At 37.1% G+C, this 20,854-nt stretch overlaps 1 protein-coding gene and 1 pseudogene across 1 annotated transcript; both read right to left on the minus strand.

Moving 5' to 3' along the window:
• Nucleotides 1-1,171: 1,171 nt before the first annotated feature.
• Nucleotides 1,172-15,266, minus strand: LOC107815674 (polyadenylate-binding protein 1). The gene is made up of 6 exons (XM_075252076.1): nucleotides 14,771-15,266; nucleotides 14,579-14,681; nucleotides 6,773-6,840; nucleotides 5,400-5,591; nucleotides 5,199-5,323; nucleotides 1,172-1,576 (listed from the first exon to the last, which is right to left on the minus strand). The coding sequence occupies exons 1-6, from the start codon at nucleotides 14,909-14,911 to the stop codon at nucleotides 1,531-1,533; spliced, it is 675 nt and encodes a 224-aa protein (XP_075108177.1). The 5' UTR covers nucleotides 14,912-15,266; the 3' UTR covers nucleotides 1,172-1,530.
• Nucleotides 9,843-9,976, minus strand: LOC142180505 (U6atac minor spliceosomal RNA; annotated as a pseudogene).
• Nucleotides 15,267-20,854: the final 5,588 nt, after the last annotated feature.

The following is a 20,854-nucleotide window of genomic DNA, read 5'->3' on the forward strand; positions in this document are numbered from 1 at the left end:
TTTTAGTTCATTTGCTAAAACTTCAGACAAAACATGCTTAAATTTTTTAGTTCATTTGCTAAAACTTCAGACTAAACATGCTTAAGTTATTTAGTTCATTTGCTAAAACTTCATACTAACATGCTTAAGTTTTTTAGCTCATTTGTTAAAACTTCAGACTAAACATGCTTAAAGTCTTGCAATATGTAATTTTCTAATGAGTTTTTGCTAATGCATGCTGAAGTTATTTAGTTCATTTGCTAAAATTTCAGACTAAACATGCTTAAATTATTTAGTTCATTCGCTAAAATTTCAGACTAAACATGCTTAAGTTTTTTAGTTCATTTGCTAAAACTTCAGACTAAAAAAATGCTTAAGTTTTTGAATTGCAGTATGTAATTTTCTAATGAGTTTTTGCTAATGCATGTTGAAGTTATTTAGTTCATTTGCTAAAAGTTCATACCAAAACATGCTGAAGTTTTGTCATGCAGTCTACAGTTTTGTCATGAGTTTATCTGAAACATCGGTCTAAACAAGCTGAAGTTTTTTAGTTCATTTGCTAAAACTTCAGACTAAACATGCTTAAGTTTGTCTTGCGGTATGTAATTTTGTAATTAGTTTTTTCTAATACATGCTGAAGTTATTTAGTTCATACCAAAACATGATGCAATTTTGTCGTGCAGTCTACAGTTTTGTCAATAGTCTTTTATTAAAGAAGGGCAAAATCATCTTTTTAAAACGCTTTTAACAAAAAAAAATAGATACGGATGCAAACAGAAAAATAAAACGGGTGTAAATTAAAAATGAGCAACCAAATATGACGTCCTATGCAATTTTTACGCAAATAATGAAGTATGCGGTGGAAGCAACACAGGAAATAATGAACCAGGGATCGAATAACTCCATCCCTGGTTGCATATGGTTGACAGTTACGCTCTAAGGTGTCTGGATACAGCCATAAGAAAACTTACGGAATTTTTTAATCAATCTCACCGTCTGTAGCGTTTATAGAGATTAAGCACCTCGTTTGCAGTCTCAATGAAAACGAAACCCATTATTTTCTCAGCAAATTTCAACTTTTGGAACACTAAAACGCATACCTCAGTTTCTTCCACTTTTGCTTTCTAATTTAGATCATAATGCATGCAGAAATGGGGAAAGGGTGCCAGGGGATTTTGGTAGAGGAGCTATATGCCCGTCAAACTTAAAGCACACCTTTAGTTCCCCCGTCAAATCAGGGGCATAATTCAAAGAGTATAACCACCTACAACAAATATCTGTCCGTTTGTTTTTCCCTTTTGCCGCCCAGAGGCATGTCACCTGAGCAAGCCAGTAATAGAAACAACTTCTGTGTCCCAACAAACCTAAAGCATGTTCGACAAAGCTGAAACTTATGTCAGCCCCTTTAACTTAAATGGTACAGAAAATTTGAACTATAACATCCTTTGCACTCCCCAAAGGAAACCAAAGAGAGTAACAAGGAGACACGTCTCTCCCTACGGGAGCCCCATGCTTTCCTCGGGAAGGCCATGCAATCCGGACTAAAATCCACTAGTATGGCCTGTAGCGGGTGGGGCGTCTGAACCTTGGAATCCTTCTGTAAATGAGAAAATAACAGAAAACTTTTCAACTTAAATCAATTACCAGAAGTTTGATGTAATCATCAACAAGCAGTAGTTGGATCATGAGAAGGCAAAACATGACCATGGCAGTGAACACAAAAACAAAAGTAAAAACCACAAAACTATTTACTATTGTAGCTTTACATAGTGAAGAGCCAAGGAGGAAACGAGAGCATGCTAATTAGGACTACTATTATCCAGATCAATAAATATTTGAAGATTTACTCTTCCATTTTATTTTATTTTGTGACTTACACATCAAATACTACTTGTGTGAGGCTCCTTTTAAAACTTAACACATGGAATGCTGGATCCCACTTGCAAAAAATCTATCAGATATGATTTGGAAAAACAGAAAAAAATTCTTCCATCCTTCTGCCCTTCTCTGGTTCAAATTAAACCCACTATACCAATCTAGATATTTTCCTTCATCCTCATCCAAAAAAGACTTCAAAAGAGCAAAGATCCTAAGGTCCTATCACTGTTACTACCATTGATCCGTGGGTCGCATCTTTTCCCATAAGCATCTTTTCCACTCATCTTCAATATTCAAAATCCTTGTGGTGGGTGGCCCAAATTTTTACTGCAGTACTGAGCTTCTACAGCAAAGTGGGAGCGTGAATCATTTGTGGGTCGCATAAGAAGTTAGAATACGGAAAGGAAGTGAAGAGATAGGAATCCAAAGAGACAAAAAAAATTAAAGGCTAGATCAGTAAGAGGATGAGAAGTTCAAAATTTGAAGGTTGATATTTGATTTGAGTGTGCAATGAAAGGCCTTCTTCTGATAAGTTGGTGCGGCTATGGTTCCTCCCCAAAATTTTTAATACTAAAGGGGCGAGATTGAAATTTGGTTGGACTGAGATAAAATATTGGAACTAACAAAGCCGGACCAAGCATTCACTTGTCAAGTTTTACATGAGCCTCACACAAGTAAATTGGTGGGTGACTCAGAAAGTAAAACTTCTCTTACTCTTCCATTAAAATCTCGGGAAGTTCCAGCTCTCTGTTCAGGAAAGCATAAAGCATCCAACCAATTTCAGTTCTCTTTGATATTAAAAAGATTAGGACCAGCCTATCTTGGATACTTATAGGATAAATAGAAAATAGAATTCAATTGAACAAAACTATAACCAACAAATATTGAATCAATATAAGTTTACATGTGTCTATACATAGTGCAACAAAAATACCCAACGTGTAAGTTTTACATTATTCTCGTTTAACAGTTTAGTGATGGAACCTCTTAAAAAACAGGTCAGTGATGCATCTTTAGATAGGCATATGTAACCGTGATTGTGTAACATACATTACACACAGAAGGAGGCAATCTAGTTTATTTGAGTAAACTGTTGACTTGACCCTTCCATCAATAAGATGAGATCGTAGGTTTCATCTTCTGAAGCACACTGATAAACTTGAAAATAGACAAGTTCGAGTAGCTGAGCAGCTAATCCAGAAGCGTAAAACTATATAGGTCATATTTAGTCAAAATACCAACAGACCAAATTAACCCTTAGAAAGAACACTAAACACAAAAATTACCATTTCAGATCAACAAAATTACTATGACACATCCTCTGGCTTTACACGAAACACAACATCCTACTTCGTTTGAAGGCATTAAGCCTAAAAATGCAGCAAACCAAGTACAACTCATGATTCCATTTTATTTCAAGGCAGGGAACTCTGGACTACTGCTCAGGAAGGCAGGGGTAAAGGAAAACAACTGTTTAATTCAGACAAACGTGTGTCAAGTAGATTATGTGGACGTGCACACCCCATGAGGCATTCAGAATAGGTCATATCCAAGTTGGGGGACCACTTGACATTCAACTGGACATCCTTCAAAAAAAGTTCTGGTCATAAAAGCCTTAAGGCTCCAAGCGTATTTAATATCAACATTGACAGAGCGAGATAGCACCAAGACTTAAAGGTAAGTTCTACATAGTGGTGGTTAGACCGACTATGTTGTATGAGGTAGAGTGTTGGCCAGTCAAGAAAACCCATGTCCAAGAGATGAAAGTGGTAGAATGAGAATGCTAAGATGGATGTGTGTGCATACTAGGAGAGATAAGATTAGAAATGAAGATATTCAGGACAAAGTGGGAGTGGCCTCCATGGAGAACAAGATGCGGGAAGTGAGGTTAAGATGGTTCGGGCATGTGAAAAGAAGGGCACAACTGCCCCAATAAGGAGATGTGAGAGGTTGACCTTGGTAGGTATGAGAAGTAGAGGTAGGCCAAAGAAGTATCGAGTGTAGGTGATTAGGCAGGACATGACGCAGCTTCAGCCTACCGAGGGCATGATCCTTGATAGGAGGGTGTGGAGGTCGAGTATTAGGGTAGCTAGTTAATAGGTAGTTGAGCGTATTTCTTCACCATACCGGTAGTACTAGTATTGCTCTTGTATTTTCTTATGCTTAATTTTCTTTTACTTTGTTTCAGTTTCTTATTCTTATCCCTGTTCTTGCTTCTTTCGCTTCGGTTAATCTACTATCGTGTTGTTATTACTGCTTGCTGCTATTGCCTCTTTTTCATCTTTCCTTGAGCTGAGGGTCTATCGGAAACAGTCTCTCTACCCTCACAAGGTAGGGATAAGATTTGCGTACACTCTGCTCTCCTTAGACCCCACTTGTGGCATTACATTGGGTTTGTTGATGTTGTTATCGTATTGACAGAGCGAGATAAATAACAGATGAACTTGCAACTGACAGGATTACTGGAATTTAAACTAAATTTCAAGAGTAAGAAGGAGATAAGCAAAGCATTATCTCCCAATGTTTGCAGGAGTGACAAGGGCCGGGACGGCAGTATTATGGTCAGGATGGAAACTGCTCTGATCTCTGTCCCCAGCATCTCTTTGCTCCTGTTCTAGAGATTAGTCAAAGATGGCTTACCCCAAAAGAGTGGTCGAGCAAAGATTCACTTTGTTCTGGATAAGTAAATAATATGAGGCCTTTTCTTTTTGGGTTGGAGGAGAGAAGGGAAAGTTGTACTTGAAAGAAAGATCAAGAACATAAAATATTTTTGCAACCCATTTGTTAAGATACTTCTAGCTTTTCCCCCAAATACAAAACCACCGACCGTACTCGTCATGTAAGCCACTTGCATATTCTTAATGTTGAAAATTCCTTGAACTTTTTTCATGATTTCGTAGCTCATCTAGCGTCTATGGTGGCAAGATGTACTATGAACTGCTCATATCTTGATATGCCTCTTTTAGGCCTCCCCTATCCCCTAAGACAAAACAAAAAGAAAAGAAACAGGAAAAAAGGAAAAAAGAAATTGCCCCATGTAACAGTAAAACAGCATCACTCTTGCATTAGTAAAACTGTCTAAAACAGCAAATAGCCATGGAAACAAAAGTTCAAGTTACGTAACTCAAAACCTCGCCTCTGGGGAAAACGAAAAGTAAAAAGAAAACCCGAGGGTAAGGGAGTTCTCTCAAGCACGATGGTAGAACATAGAAGCAGCTTCAAGCACTAGATGGTCATATAGAAGCAGCATCAATAGTTCCATTTGAATGTAAACAGATATATTTTTTATTTGGGCACAACAAAATAAATGTTCTACGAGGGATAGCATCATCGTTAATTACCCAAAAGGTGGAAAGACTGGAGCACCAGGCATGAATGGACGCCGAGGGCGAAATCCTGCATAAGGGTTGAATCGCCTTCCTCGAAATTGCTTCAAACCAGGAACATTTGTCCGCTTAGCAGATACCTACATGACAAAGAATACAGTGGTAGAACGTCTAGAAAGTGAAACAGCGAACAAAAGATTAAGGATTGTTATGGACCTTCAACTGCCGTCCATGAAGCTCTGATTCGTTTAACAGAAGTGCGTTTTGAACAGCCTCAACTTCAACAAATTCGACATAAGCATAGCCTTTCGGCTGGCCAAACTTGTCAGTCAGGATAGTTACCCTGTTTACAGTACCACAAGATTGAAAATGTTGCTGCACTTCCTCAGGTGTGCAAGCGTAATCTACCTGAAGTTGAAATGAAAAAGACAATTCAAATGATAATTCTGCTATCATTTCACAAAGAGACAGGTAAGAGGGGGTTGAGGGGCCGGGGACTTGCCTCCCTTCAGATATCCGGTCCCAAGAGCTTGAGCAATATAGGGAGTAAAACGAATATAGCATTACAAATATCAAACTACATCCAAAGACCAACCATGAGGGGCTTCTTAGATGTTTTTAACTAACATGATTAGTGTTACTTTTCCCCACTTGTGGGACTACACTGGGTATGTTGTTGTTGTTGTTGTTGTTGATTAGTGTTACTTTTGTAACATGTGCAGAGAACAATATCTAGTTCTTTTGCTTGTTAAAGACTTAATGTGAGGTTAGCTCTGGTCAATACAGCAAATCAAAATAACGGCGAGATGCAGCAACTAATCTAGAAAGTGAAACATCAGAACAAGCAATCCAAGGTGCTGACTTGACATACACTAGGAATCCAATAGTTGCTTGTTATAAATCTACAAGTTCATTATATAAAATAAGATCCTTCAAATCACTGACATTTTTCCTTGTCTCTCTGAAGAAAATGTCAAATGTATAAACCATGTATGCAATTTCTCAAAACTTTTGCCAACCTAGATTATAAAAGAAGAGTCATGCTATTCTGCACAAACTTATCCCAAGTTTTCATTCTTCTGCACACAACAAATTGAAAACTCAGGCTACAAGAGCAAAACCGAGAAAGCAAAACAGAAAACAAAAGGTAAAAGAACAAATAGAAGAGCAAAAAAACAAATTTCATTGTATCCAACATGAAAATAATAATAATCTAGAAGTGGAGCAATTAGACAACTGAGACACAAAATAAGTTTGTTCTAGAAAGTTGAATGATAGAGTTATTGCGTTGTAGGTGAGTTCCTGTTAAAGTTGCATGTTAGCCACACTGTTAAAGAACAACTAATAATGCAACATAGAAGGGAAAAAAGCTATAGGCAACAAAAGAGCAATGAAGTAATCTGCAGTTTCTGTCATTGGATTAAAATCGAAAGCAAATCATCAGATAAGGTTGAATTATAAATGAAGTCCTATCATTGATTAACACAATATAAGCCTTGCGAGAAGCAGGATGAAGCTATTAGGAGAAATCCATCAGACAGGAAAAAACAAATTTACATGTTGACCAAGGTAAAGGCTATAAATCTCACATTACCGACATATATGGATCGCGCATCCACCTCCTCCTTTTCAGCCTGACTAGCAGACGCAGTTGGATCTGCACACATGCACAGAAGCACAATTGATGAACAACAAATACCCCATAAGTTTGACGATTTGTATCTCGTTACTTCAAATCTAACATTTAGATACATTTTGAACATAGAAATAACAGAAGATTGATAGGATTTCCCTTGTTTTCTGAGAGGGTGGGGGTTGTATTAAAGGAATATATATATATATATACATACATACACACACACACTCTTCAAAACCGAAAGTCCAAAACCTAGGATAACCTAAACACATTCACTGCTCTTCTATGAGGCAGAGAGTCTAGAGACCTTCAGAAGCACCCTAAACTTCCACTCATGTTTTTAAAGCGAAAAGACACATGCAACAAGGCTTATGGGGCGTCAAGCAAATGGAAAGAAGCAACACACACTTGTTTGAAATGAAGCGCCCATTATTGAACCAGAAAAATTATGCAACATATATGAATGAAGTACTTATATTATCAAATCGCAATTATAATCACAAATTCTATCACCCAGTGTACAATAATGACAATATTAATCCAACAATTCAAATCAAACATCATTAACATGTAATTTCAACAGGGGCATACAAAAATAACTTCAACTTTATTGATTTTCAATTTGCAAATGATCAACCATAATAAAAAGAAATAATTTGCAACGCTCACTTTCGTTTAAAAAGGAAAAAGAAGAAGAAAGATGTAAATCAAAAGAAGTAGAGAAACATAAATAGTAGATTTTTTTAAATCCATCACAGCAGTTAAACATGTGCAAAACCTCAAGAAGAAGAAAATGATGAAAAATGTTAAAAGCGTACTGACATGCTTTTTCTTTTTATAGTCAGATTCAAAGAATCGACTACTTTTAGCTGAGATCACTTTGCGCCTCTCTGTATAAAGCGCAGTGCGCTTCAGACATGAGGCAACAAATGTGCTTCCCATTGCTTGCACTTTAAGAAACAAAATAATGACTTCTGGTCGCACTTTCTCATATAATCACCATGAAACGAGCTACGAAATAATAAAATTACTTACATTAAAAGCATCCCCATTTACCCATTTTCCTAATTTTAATGGATAGCTAATGCAAGCCAAAATTGTGCTTATTATCTACTCCCTTAGTTTCAATTTATGTGAACCTATTTAACTGGGCACGGAGTTTAAGAAAACAAAGAAGACTTTTGAAACTTGTGGTGTAAAATGAGGCACATATATTTTGTGTGGCTATAAATCATTGCATAAAGGTAAATTGTTTCCAAATATGGAAATGAGTCATTCTTTTTGGCACGGACTGAAAAGGATATAGGTTCACATAAATTGAAACGGGGGGTGTACTAGGTCTGATCTAATTAATTTCTTCCCCTTTGCATATATCAAATACTCTAGATACCTAATCGGTGAAGCCCAATTTCCCATTTACAATAGACCAGAATCGCATTGTATCTCCAAGAAATAGACGCAATTTAACTAAATTCAAGGGCCAAATGATAGTTATTTTTCTTTATAAGTCAAATGACAAGCTAGTCTGTCCAACAAGAAATTAGCACCTAAAAGAATTTCCATACGAGGATGGGCTAGATATACTGAATGCTGATTACAGGAAGGATATAGCTAATAGACACAAAAAAGGAAAAAAGGCCCAAAAAAAAAAGAACCCGTACCAAATGACAAGCAAGTGACAAGAAATTAGCACCTAAAAGAATTTCTGAAAGAGGATGCGTTAGATCTAGAAAATGCCGATTACATGATGGATACAGAGAACAGACACAAAAAAGGGAGAAAGGCAAAAAGAAACCAATGCCAATGACAGCAATAAATCAAAGAAAGAAGAACAAACAATCAACCATTTTCACCTTGAAGTGGATTTTCTTTTTCTAGATAAATCTGAAATTAAAGGATCCGAGTGCAAAAAAGGAAAAAGAAGAAAAAGAAATGATAGCCCACTCTTAGGTGCAGGAATCGACCACAAAGACCGTTTTGGTTCAAAACAGCGAACTTCTCCAGTCATCTTGCTGCAAGTTATCTTGTCTTATAGGTGATTGGAAAGAACAAATGAAGGAAGCCAACCTAGACACCGAGGGTTTAGCTGTCCAACAAGAACATCCAACTAAAAGTAGGGTGACAGAAATGAAGATGTAACGGAGAAATCTTTAAGAAGGAATCAGATTATCCGGGGGGAATAAGTGGTCAAAGCCATTTAATAATAAAAAGGAGATGTGTCAGGGTTTATTTGGCATGAAGGTACTTAAAGTTAAAGTCTATTAATAACATACAAGAAAATTGAAATAAATACTAATTTGTGCATGTAGATAACTTTGTCATATAACTAAAACTGTACCTGAAGATAACTAATGGGATTTATGTAACATGATTCGTTCACCAATATATTACACTAGTTCATTAGTTGAGCCAAGCTCCTCATAACATAACCAATACCGGAGGAATATAATCATTATTCAAAGTAACATTTTTTCCACAATGCAAGAATAACTTGTCCCATTGCTGAAATGCAGGAGGAAATCTCATAACTAGTTATTGTAAAAATTCCACAGTTATTTTTTTATTTTTATTTTTTTGATAACCGTGGTGTCCGGGCCAGCTTGCGCGCACCTCGACTAATTCTACGGGATACCTGCCACCTCCCACCAGCAACAGGTACCAGGTAACTCTATCCACCAAGGCTTGGATAGATGGGAAGAAATCACCTAGTATTTGCCTCCGCTGGGATTTGAACCTGAGACCTCATGGTTCTCACCCACTTCATTGACCACTAGGCCACACCCTTAGGTGCTTTTTTTCCTTTTTGAGTAAGGTAACACAAAAAAATCCACAGCTATTACTGTGCTAACTATGTCTACCTGATTTGGTATCATGAGGTCTGTTCCCAAACAACAAATATTTCAATATTATTACATATTTGGAAAAAATATTCAAGTACCAGTAATATATTAAGATAATCCCAAGTTTGAGAAGAAAAGAGCGTATGAAATCATTTTGAACTCTGAAGTTTTTTTTTTAGAAGGAAAAAAATTGGGATAAGATCCACCGAAGTGGGAAGCCTTAACCGGATGTGTGGTAACGGGTAAAGTCCGAAGGCTGTTCCCGACCCTATCGGGGGAGATGCCAACCATCTCTCCTTAGTCCTTTCTATGAACACCTGAAGTTTTAGATCCATTGGACAACCGGTTGCACAGTAAGAAGCAACTAAAACAGACTTCGGTACAAGAAAGATTTGTAAACCCAATCATAGATACAACCCCTCAAAACTCAGACTCCCGGAAATCATGTAGAAGAATGTCTAGAAAGACTCTAAACTATGCAACAAAAAGAGAGTCTAAGCTGAAGCTACATGGAATTTGTTCCCAATTAAGAAAGAAGATCAATCATTAATAAGGTAAGCCAATCTTTTCATTTGTTTCCATAAGCAGTTCAAGAGCAACTTTGGGAAAATGATCGAACACAGGGAAATAAGCTTAGTACATCTTAAACATTGATCAGGAAGATACTTAGTTAGTAGGTATCAGAAATGCACGTTTTCCAACCATGTAGAACTTTCTTATGAAGATCCAACCACATATCACTTGCACTAATGAGAGACCAAGACAAGGCAACCCAAAATGATCCTTCTTCCGGTATTCAACCCACTCAGCGAACTGTTAAATCTTTGAAGATGAACAGAAGCATGACAGTTGGGGTAAGAAAAAGCAGCTGTGATACCTAGTCCGTGTTTTCTTTTCCATGTTTTGAGTAATAATATTTCTTTTCTTTTTTTTTGTGCTCGCCACATCCTTACCATTACAGAGCTTTCTCCAGATGGAGTCAATGATTTGCCTCTCTTAAATAGTTAATCAAAAGCTGGGAAAAGCCTTGAGGTTTGGGATAAAAGAACTTGGACGACATAATGAGCTTCAAAATTGTGGCAATCACATTATCAGGACCAAAAATCTTTTGTCCTTGATTAATGGGTTTTCAACAATTAGCAAAAAAAACTCTATTACATTCTGAAAATACAATAAAAAAACAAAAATATGACCAGTTACTCTAATCTTAAGCTTTAAGAGTAGAAAAACGACAAACACAAGGAAGTACAGGATCTGGCAAGTGGCAGCACATAAATCAAATCCCTGAAGCACCTCATTCTAGGATTTTGTCCACTCAGCGACCATCTAGTCCCACCTTCAACTAAAGAAAGGAAAACAACCCTCACAACCACTACTTTAGCTTGTTGCTGCACCTGAATACCATGTAGCTATCTTTTTCCTACAACAAGCACTCCCTTCGTAATATTCATCTTGCTCCTCGAGTGGACATCCCAACAACTCTTGAGGAAATGATGACATACATTAGACAGAGGTAAAAGGTATTAAAGGTTTAGTTGGATTCTTATTTAAATTTGTTTCTTTTTTTTTAGTTTTTGGTTAAGTCGGATTCTTATCTAAATATAATCGATATTTTAAAGTGAGTGGATTCATTCAGGTCCTAAGGCCCATTAACAACATTGAAGCAATAACCATTGCTTGACTAAACAAAGTAAGAACTAACTTTAGTGAATCCATAAAGTTAATTGCAACCAAGAGTTGCCTGCCCACAATTGCAGCAGAGAGATACAATCCCAATCACTTTGTAGCATTACTTTGTTTTCATTTACCAATAACTGGCTCGCAGACCCAAACAATCTTCTCCAACAAAAATGGAAAGTGTATAATTCTGCAACTAACAACTCTTTAAAACCTAAACCAAATGAAATGAGACGTCAAAAACTTTGTTTGAAGAAGATTGAGAGGTCAAAAACTACAATACAATTTTGACAAGTTTTTAAGCCTTTGAATTAATATATAAAACCTTCCAAGTGTAGTGTGTCCACGAATAAACTACATTAATTGCAACCAAGAGTTGCCTACCTACAATTGAAGCAGAGAGATACAATCCCAATCATTTTGTAGCACTGCATTGTTTTCATTTACCAATAACTGGCTTGCATACTCAAACAATCTTCTCCAACAAAAATGAAAAGTGTAATAACTCTGCAAATAACAACTTTTTAAAACCTAAACCAAATGAATTGAGACGTCAAAAAAATTGTTTGAAGAAGATTGAGAGGTCAAAAACTACAATACAATTTTGACAAGTTTTTGAGCCTTTCAATTAATATATAAAACCTTCCAAGTGTAGTGTACTGTATCCACGAATAAACTACATTAATCATGAAACTTAATTTTCTTCCTTACGGCGACCTAGCTTAAGCACAACATATTTAAGGAGACAGTACTTGATTAAAATTAACGAAGTTGTCTAACCATCAGAAAAGAAAATCAGACTGTATTAACTGATACTTGTCAAAAGTCAAGCTAGGGTTTCTTACCGTCAAATCTTGAAGTCTGAATTTGGCGGCTTTATTTGATAATATTTCTTAGAGCTTTCTGAACTGCTTAATCAATCAGATAACTTTTGCACTTTTTTTCAAGCATATTGACGGTTGAATATTTGAAACCAGATAAAATTCATCACTAGCATCTGAAGGAGGTCCTAAGCAGCTGGAGAAGTCAAATGACTAGGAAACAACTAACGACATTGTGAACACTGTTCCATTATGCATAATGTGGACAATTTGGAAGGAAAGAAAGTCAGGATGTTTTAAAGGGAAGGCAATTGCAACTCATTGTGTAAAATATAGATGCTTAAAATTGTTGGCATTTTGGTGTAACTTAAAAAATGTAAATCATCTTGATACTCTTTTGGACTTTATAGACTGCTTTGAGCCGAGGGTCTTTCGGAAACAGCCTCTCTACCTTCATAAGGTCCGGGTAAGGTCTGCGTACACACTACCCTCCCCAAACCCCACTTGTGGAATTTCACTGGGTTTGTTGTTGTTGTTATAGTAGGAAGGAAAAAGTTGATCACAGTGTACTTGTGCAGTTTCTAGCACGCACTTGGTGTTGCTCCGTGAATAAATACTTACCTTTCATCCAAAGAAATCATATATTAATATTAAGTTCTCCTGAACAAAATTCAAATTAGGAAATTAAACCATCTAAAGCTAATATACTAATAAGTAAGTATAACTCAAACTTGCTATGTTTACACTTCATAAGTGATGAATACCAAGTATTCTTCCAAACTTGATTTTACTTCAACTCATTTATATTTTTAATGATTGATAATTAGACTTAGAAAAACCGATATTCTATAGATGAAATGCTTACATTGCTCTAGAAGCACAAACTGTTAGTGATAAAGCAAACTGATTTTGCATCTCATTTATCTGATAAGGTAGAAAATTTAAATTGCATCTCATAAACTGGCATCTTCTACTAGGCAAGTGTTAACCCATTACTATAACTTGCCCTCTCTCCCTTCCCTAAAAAAAGGGCACATGAAAGAGAGTCAACCCCACGATCTTCTCTGATTCAGGTTGCTAGTATCAAGATTTTTAAATTAATAAAAAAACATAGGAAAACGAAGTTTAAAAATTAAAATGAGCATATTCATTTTATTTATTATATTGCATAAATCAGACATACTTATGATTCTACTGTGACTTGGTTCAACTGAGCTATGTTTTGGGAAACTGTGAACTGATACCAATTAGTACCTTAATAACATATTTCAGAGGAACTACAGTCAAAGGCAGCAGGAACCAGATCAAGCTCTAGCGAAAACTTCACAAAAGTAGCCTACCCAAAATGATGTACCCAAAGTCAAAATAACTATGAACAGACCATTGTTCCTTTGCTGATCACCTTATTAGGAAACCACTGATGGAGGTTTCATCCCAAACTTTGAAACTTGCATCTCAGCGATAGACCAGTGCACTTGGCTCAAATTTTCTTCACCACAATGCTTAATACTTGTATTTTCTCGCTTTTTTTAGAAGATTCTTTCTTTCACGTTTTCTTTCATCTTTGAGCCTTTCTATTTGCACAAGGTAGGGGTAATGTCTGCATACACACCATCCTCCCTACACTCCACTTGTGGGAATACCCTGGGTATGCTGTTGTTAACTTGTTATTGTAACGTTTCCCCTTTCCAAGGTCTTTTATAAGTGCCAACTTAAAGGAAATTTTTTATTCTGAATTTGAGATGATTTTTTGAGTCTGAAATCAAGATGATTTTTTTCTATCAAACCTAACAATACGTCACAAACAGTCAGCAATTGTGAGAATGGAAACTAACTTGCCTAGTATAAAACTCTTGCAAGTAACGTAAGTTAACAGTAAAAACGAATAATCTGATAAATTTTCCAGTATGCTCAACTTAGTCGACTAGAGCAAAAAAAAAAAGCAATGCAAAGTTAGGCTGTACGAGCATCAGCAATACATGATATGCTAAAACCACATACATAGTCCACTGCAAATACCCCTAACCACCTTTATGCTTCTACCTCTTGCAAACGAAATTTTTCATTAGAAGGATATTTTTCATGAGACTATTCACTCTTTCTCCATCACCGGCATAAGACCTTAAAGAGTATAAGCCACTATATTGTTTTCCTTTTTTTTTTATTTCATAAAAAGAGTATAAGCCACTACTTACAGGGACAAAAAAAGTCTGAACTTTAAAGAAAAGGAAAATGAAAAAGACACCACAGATTATAGATCTGATCCACACATCACAGGCCTGGCGCTGCGAAGACCAATGGATGACTCTAATATAAGTTCCGATTGGACCTTCCAGAGGTGTCAATATTGCACAGTATTGCAAAAGAACAGACAGAGGCACTGCCAAATCTACAGAATTGTGATATTCAGATGAGTAAAACCTTGTGCAGAGCCCATCTCTTTCTCGACCTTGGCCTGCATTTCACGAAGAGCGCCTGCTTCATCCTCTATCTCCTTCAATCTCTTCTTCATATTTTCTAATTCCTATAGGATAAATAAATGACGGTTATTACAAACCTTAAATACCAGTAAAACGAAAAAAAAAATCAAAAAAAAAAAGTGATGCTAACAACCTTAGCATTTGGGTCATCCTCAGACTCAGCGGCGGCAGATGTTTCATCATACTCGGCATCCATCTCTCCTTCTTCATCGGGTATGTCTCCTCCGTAAACCTCGTGCTCATGCTCCTCGTATTCGTTCTCCTGGTGCTCCATCTCCTCTCTTTTAAGTGTATATAACGCAGCGTTTAATTCTGTTGAATGCGGGCGGCACGGCACGGCACAGCGCGGCGGCCGAGTGAGATTTTGCTGCGATTGATTTTCTAGGTTTTCAAATACGGGGATTGGAGAAAGGAGGAAATAGGGAATTTGGGGGGAATAAGTCGGTCGGTGATCGACGGAGAGGATGATAAGTTGAAGTTAACTGTCGTTTTATATCATTTACTACTCAATATATGGGTTTATGGATTTCGGTTAGGTGTCAATGACAAGTGACAACTTATTATGGGGCAACAAGGAAAATTGCCCATTTGGGAAAAGACATCGGAAGCCGGAAGTAATAAACTAATTTGGTTCAGTTGGTTCACGATCTACTCTGGTAAGTACTACTAAAAAACGTACAGAAAGAAAAAAAAAATGATAATACTTTATCTGAATATTTTTTTTGGTTAATAGGATAATGTTTTCATTAATAAGGCATTACAGCAGGATCACTGGGATCATTAAGTGGTCACTGGGATCATTAAGTACACAAAGATTACCCATATTTTCTAATATATTACACACAAATTTAGAAACACGTTTAGTAAACACAAAGTTATTACAAATCGCACGACTTCCCAACTTCCGCGACAAGAACCTGCAATCATAAATAATTTTGTTATAAGTAAATAATTGTTAATATCAAGCAAATGTAAAAAAAAAAAAAAAAAAAAAAAACTCTCTCTAGGTTTTTTCTCTTAGGCGTACGCTAGGGTGTTCTATTGCGCCGTTGCCGGAAAATGCCTAGGGGGAGGCCAAAAAGGAATGGTAACAAAGCTCCGGTGATGGACACGATATGGATACTGACGAAAGGCAACTCTCCGGTGGAAGGGGCAATTGCCGTAATGCCAAATCGCAACGGAGGGGTTTCAACTGTAAATCCAAAATCTGCACAGCTTGCCTCAAATGCAAGGAGTTCTACAGTAACACCTACTATCGGCACATAAGGGAATGGAAAAACGAAGGAGGTTACTCCATGTGAGAATAGCCTCGATGGTGCTAAGGAGGGAGAGAAAGGTGCAAATCAACCTGAAGGAGCGCCAGTAGCACAACGGAAAATTGATTTGCAACCAAAACAGGAAGGGAAAACCTGGGCGAATTTGTTCAATGGCAATAGATTAGCAGCCTGAGGTATGAAACTGACATATGTATCGCCAGTCATACAGAAAGGGAAATGAGTAGTTCAATTGCAAGAAGATGAACTTGCAGAAGAAACGGCGAAGTGGAATCAAGCTCTAATACTATATGTTGTGGAAGAATCACCATCAATTAGAGAAGTAGAATGATTTATTTCAACAAATTGGAACTCTACGGCTAAACCTAAGGTATACTATCACAATGATGACTACTTCGTTATTAGATTTACTAGTGTGGAAGACAGGGACGAGGTGTTGTACTCGGGACCTTACACGATCAACAATAGGCCTATAATTGTTAAGACATGGGCGGCTGATTTTAATTTGAATGATGAAGTGTTACGCACTATACCTATATGGGTACAATTGCCAAACCTGCCGCTTAATTGTTGGGGAATGAAGACCCTCAGTACAATTGGGAGTGGACTGGGAGCACCCCTATATGCAGATGAATGCACTTCAGTTGTTGAGTGCATATCATATGCCAGGATTCTTGTTGAAATGGATGTTACGAAGGAGATACCATCAATCATTAGAGTTCAGGATCTAACTAGTAAATTCTTCACACAAGTGGTAGAATATGACTGGAAACCATTATACTGCTACACATGTTTACAAGTTGGTCATCAATGTCAAACGGAGCAACATCAATCTAATGGTGGACAGAAGCAAGGCCGGATGAATCATCAACTAAAATAGAGGGGACAAGGGCAAATGCAATCTGGACTACAGCTAAAGGACAACCAACAGAAACCAAAAATAACAAAGCTAATGTGGTTACAGAAGAAGAACAATGAAGGTGCGCAGAGTAGGAATACTCTCCTTGTACAACAAAGTGTTAACACACGAGGAACAGATCAGGAAACATGGAATGGCTGGAAGCAGGTTAAAGGCAAATCAGTAAAAAATGCCCAAGTGCATCTATCTAAGACATTTGTTATAACAAATGGTTTTGGAGTGTTGAATGAAAATGCTACTTCAGAGGCCATACAAGATTAGGCGCAATGTAGTTATGTGAAGGTTGATAGCCTTTAAGATTTTCCTAATTTAATATGAAGATTGTAGCTTGGAATGTTAGGGGCATAAATAAAGTTCACAAGCAAAAGAAGTTAAAGGTGTTTGTGAAGGAGAATAGAGTAGAGTTGCTAGTGGTAACTGAACATAGAGTTGTCCAACCAGCTGCTGCCTCGATAATAAAGAAAATAGATGGAGGATGAGAATGGTACAACAATTATCATGCCAATGGAAAGGGGCGAATTTGGGTACTATAGGATCCAACTCAATGTGATTTTCAGTTATTAGCATCTAGTACTCAATGGATGTATGGAATAGTCAAGCTAGCAAACAATGAACTCAAATTTACCGGAGTCTATGGGTTACACACTATACAAGATAGGAAACTATTGTGGCATGAATTAAATGGGATGGCTAATTTTCAAAAAGGTATGTGGTTATTAATGGGGGACTTCAATGCTATTAGGAACACAGATGATAGAATAAATAGTAGCCCTGTACAAGAAGCAGAAGTGAAAGACTTCAATGACTTTATAGAGGATGTTGCGATGGCTGAACTCAAAACTGTGGATAGAGAGTTTACTTGGACCAACAATCATGTGTACAACCGTATTGATAGAGCATTAGGGAACTCAGAATGAATGCAACAATGGCCTCACCTTGAAGCAATACTATTAGACCCATCTTTCTCTGATCATGCTCCCATATGTGTAAATTTTGGAGGAAGGCAAACTAAGAGGATCAAACCCTTCAGATTTTTCAACTACTTGGATGATCACCAAGACTTCATAAGAATTGTAGGAGAAATCTGGAGAGGCACAAGTGAAGGAAGTGGAATGCAACAAGTATGGAGATGATTACAAGCCGTAAAGTGGGAACTAAAATATTTATCTACAACCCAATACATCAGGGTTGCAGATAAAATTAAAACAGCGAGGCAGTAGCCTAGTGACTTGCAAGGGCAGATAAGAACATGTAATCAACATAGTAGTCTGTTCGAAGAAGAGAAAGGCCTAAAAATGCAGCTAAAGAAATGGCCTTTGGTGGAAGAAAGCATCACTAGACAAAAAATAAGAGTCCAATGGTTGCGACTAGGGGACTCAAACACTAAATTTTTCTTTGCTTGTATGAAGAACATAGAAGCTCACAATCATATCAGAAGCTTGGTAGATGAACAGGGAAGGGTACTACAGAATGACAAAGCTGTTGAAGAGAAAATAACTGGCTACTATAAGCATCTATTAGGTTCTTCAACATCTCAGCTGCCTTGTATTCAGGCAATTGTAATGAGGAATGGCCATGTACTTAAAAGAGAACAACAACTGAAGCTCATTGCTTCTATAACACAAGGTGAAGTGAGTAAGGTTATAAGAGAAATCAATGATCAAAAGGCCCATGGATGTGATGGCTTCATTGTACTATTTTTCAAGAGGGTTTGGCCCATTGCATGAGAAGATATTACTAATGCAGTTATGAATTTTTTTGACACGTGTGAACTGTATAAACTCATAAATTACACAACAGTTACCTTTGTACCTAAGGTAAAACATCTTTCAAGCATGAAGCAATATAGACCAAGGAGCATTTGTACCTGGGAGTATAATAGCTAACAGTATTGCCTGGGAGTATAATAGCTAACAGTATTGCCCTCAGCCATGAACTGGTCAAAGGATATGGGAGGAAAGGGATTTCACCTAGGTGCATGATGAAGATTTACATGCAGAAGGCTTATGACTAGGTGTGGTGGGTATTTCTGGAGCAAGTATTGAATGAATTGAACTTTCCTACCATATTTACTAAATGGATCATGAAGTGCATTAGTATTGTCACATACTTTATTGTGATAAATGGAAGCCTGACCAAGCCATTTGAAGCTAGTAAGGGCTTGCGACAGGGTGACCCCTTGTCCCATTTTCTCTTTGTACTGGTCATGGAGTACTTGAGCATATTACTAAAGACATTGCAGCACAACTCTGAGTTCAAGTATCATCCTAGATGTTCCAAATTACAGATAGTTTAACTTAGCTTTGCAGATGACCTATTACTATTATGTAGAAGGGATCTGAAGTCAGCTTGAGCATTATTTGGGTGCTTCCAACAGTTCTCACAAGCACCATGCCTCGTTGCAAACCTAAATAAAAGCTCAGTATACTTTGGAGGGATGAACCCCAATATGCAACAACAAATTCTGGACCTACTGGGATTTGACAAAGGGGAGCTACCCATACGATATCTTGGAGTTATATTAAACACTAAAAGACTCTCAGTTATTCAGTGTAAACCCTTACTAGAGAAAATTCTAAGCAAGATAACTTGTTGGACTTCGAAAATGCTACCATATGCAGACAGGGTCCAGTTGCTGAAAAGTTTCCTATTCTCTATCCAAATCTTTTGGTCGTAAATCTTTGTGCTGCTAAAGAAAATTGTGTTGCTAATTGAACAAACATGTAGGAGATTTCTATGGACATGGGGAAATGAGATCTTCAGGAAAGCATTGCTGGCTTGGGAGAAATTATGCATGCTATATTATGCAGGAGGCCTAAACATCTTAAATGTATCACTCTGGAACAAGGCAGCTATATGTAAGCTAATATGGAACTTATGTAGGAAGAAAGACAAACTATGGGTACAATGGATTCATAAGTATTATGGGAAAAGGGGGGTCCTATGGGAGGCCAATTATAATCAAGCTTCATGGATGGTAAAGAAGATTTTTAAAGCAAAGGATAATTTGGTGGCTGATGGATACTATGAATAAGATTTGCAGAATTTGGGGTGCTTCTCCATAAATGCTATATACTTGAAGCTACTTGGAGAGTTTCCTAAAGTCCACTGGAGAAGATTGGTGTGCAACAACCTCGGCTCCCCCAAATGGATCTTCATTATGAGGTTGATAACACACGGGAGATTATACACTAGAGATAGATTGGCACTTTGGAGTATAAAAGATAATCAGACTTGCCCATTATGCAATACAGAACAGGAAAGCATATTTCACTTATTCTTCCAATGTCAGTTTTCAGCTGCTATATGGAGTAGATTACTACAGTGGCAAGGTATCAACAGACATGCTTTAGCTTGGGAGGATGAGTTGGTTTGGGCAGTGACTCATTTCAAGGGGAAAAATAGTACAATTTATATCTACAGAATGACTCTAGTGGGGTGTTTGTACTATGTCTGTCAAGAGAGGAATGGAAGAGTTTTCTAGAAGAAGACAGGATCGGCTGTAGCCATAGTGAAGAAGATTATACAAGAGGTATTCTGCAGGGGTAATATTAGGCCTAAAGTAGCTAGGAAGTTGCAAGAGCTAAATTTCTATCCAATCTGAGTAGTAGTTTGGGTGGTAGTGAGGAAGTAGATTGTAGGCTTGTTAGCACTCGGACTATTGTCTAGTGCAACAATTTTGTTTCTCTCTATTTGTGAGATGTAAATATTTTTTAATGGTAATAAAGTATTTTAATTACCAAAAGAAATACATATATCAAGCAAACATATTAGTTCAGTAATCGGTTTCAACTTTCAACGGATTTACTTTTAACTGTAATCTAGTTTGGAGTGCTAGGAGTTTCACATGCATGTGCTGATAACCAAAAACTCTCAAGTTGAATTTTATTACCGAGTTGCCTTGACAATTGCAAACTAATCCTTTAAATCTCCAATACCACCTGGTTCATAGTTGTCATTAAAGGCTCTATATATGATGAGCTTGGAATATCATGTTAATGATGGATGCCACTTGGTGGAGAAG

Source organism: Nicotiana tabacum, chromosome 4 (assembly GCF_000715075.1).
Source record: "Nicotiana tabacum cultivar K326 chromosome 4, ASM71507v2, whole genome shotgun sequence".
NCBI classification, from domain to species: Eukaryota; Viridiplantae; Streptophyta; class Magnoliopsida; order Solanales; family Solanaceae; genus Nicotiana; species Nicotiana tabacum.

Excerpts from the sequence above, each read along its gene's own strand:
- LOC107815674 (XM_075252076.1), bottom strand. The coding sequence starts at position 14,911 with ATGGAGCACCAGGAGAACGAATACGAGGAGCATGAGCACGAGGTTTAC. Across the intron at positions 14,682-14,770 it reads AGGATGACCCAAATGCTAAG|GAATTAGAAAATATGAAGAA; the intron begins GTTGTTAGCATC and ends TTTATCCTATAG. Across the intron at positions 6,841-14,578 it reads AGAGATGGGCTCTGCACAAG|ATCCAACTGCGTCTGCTAGT; the intron begins GTTTTACTCATC and ends GCATGTGTGCAG.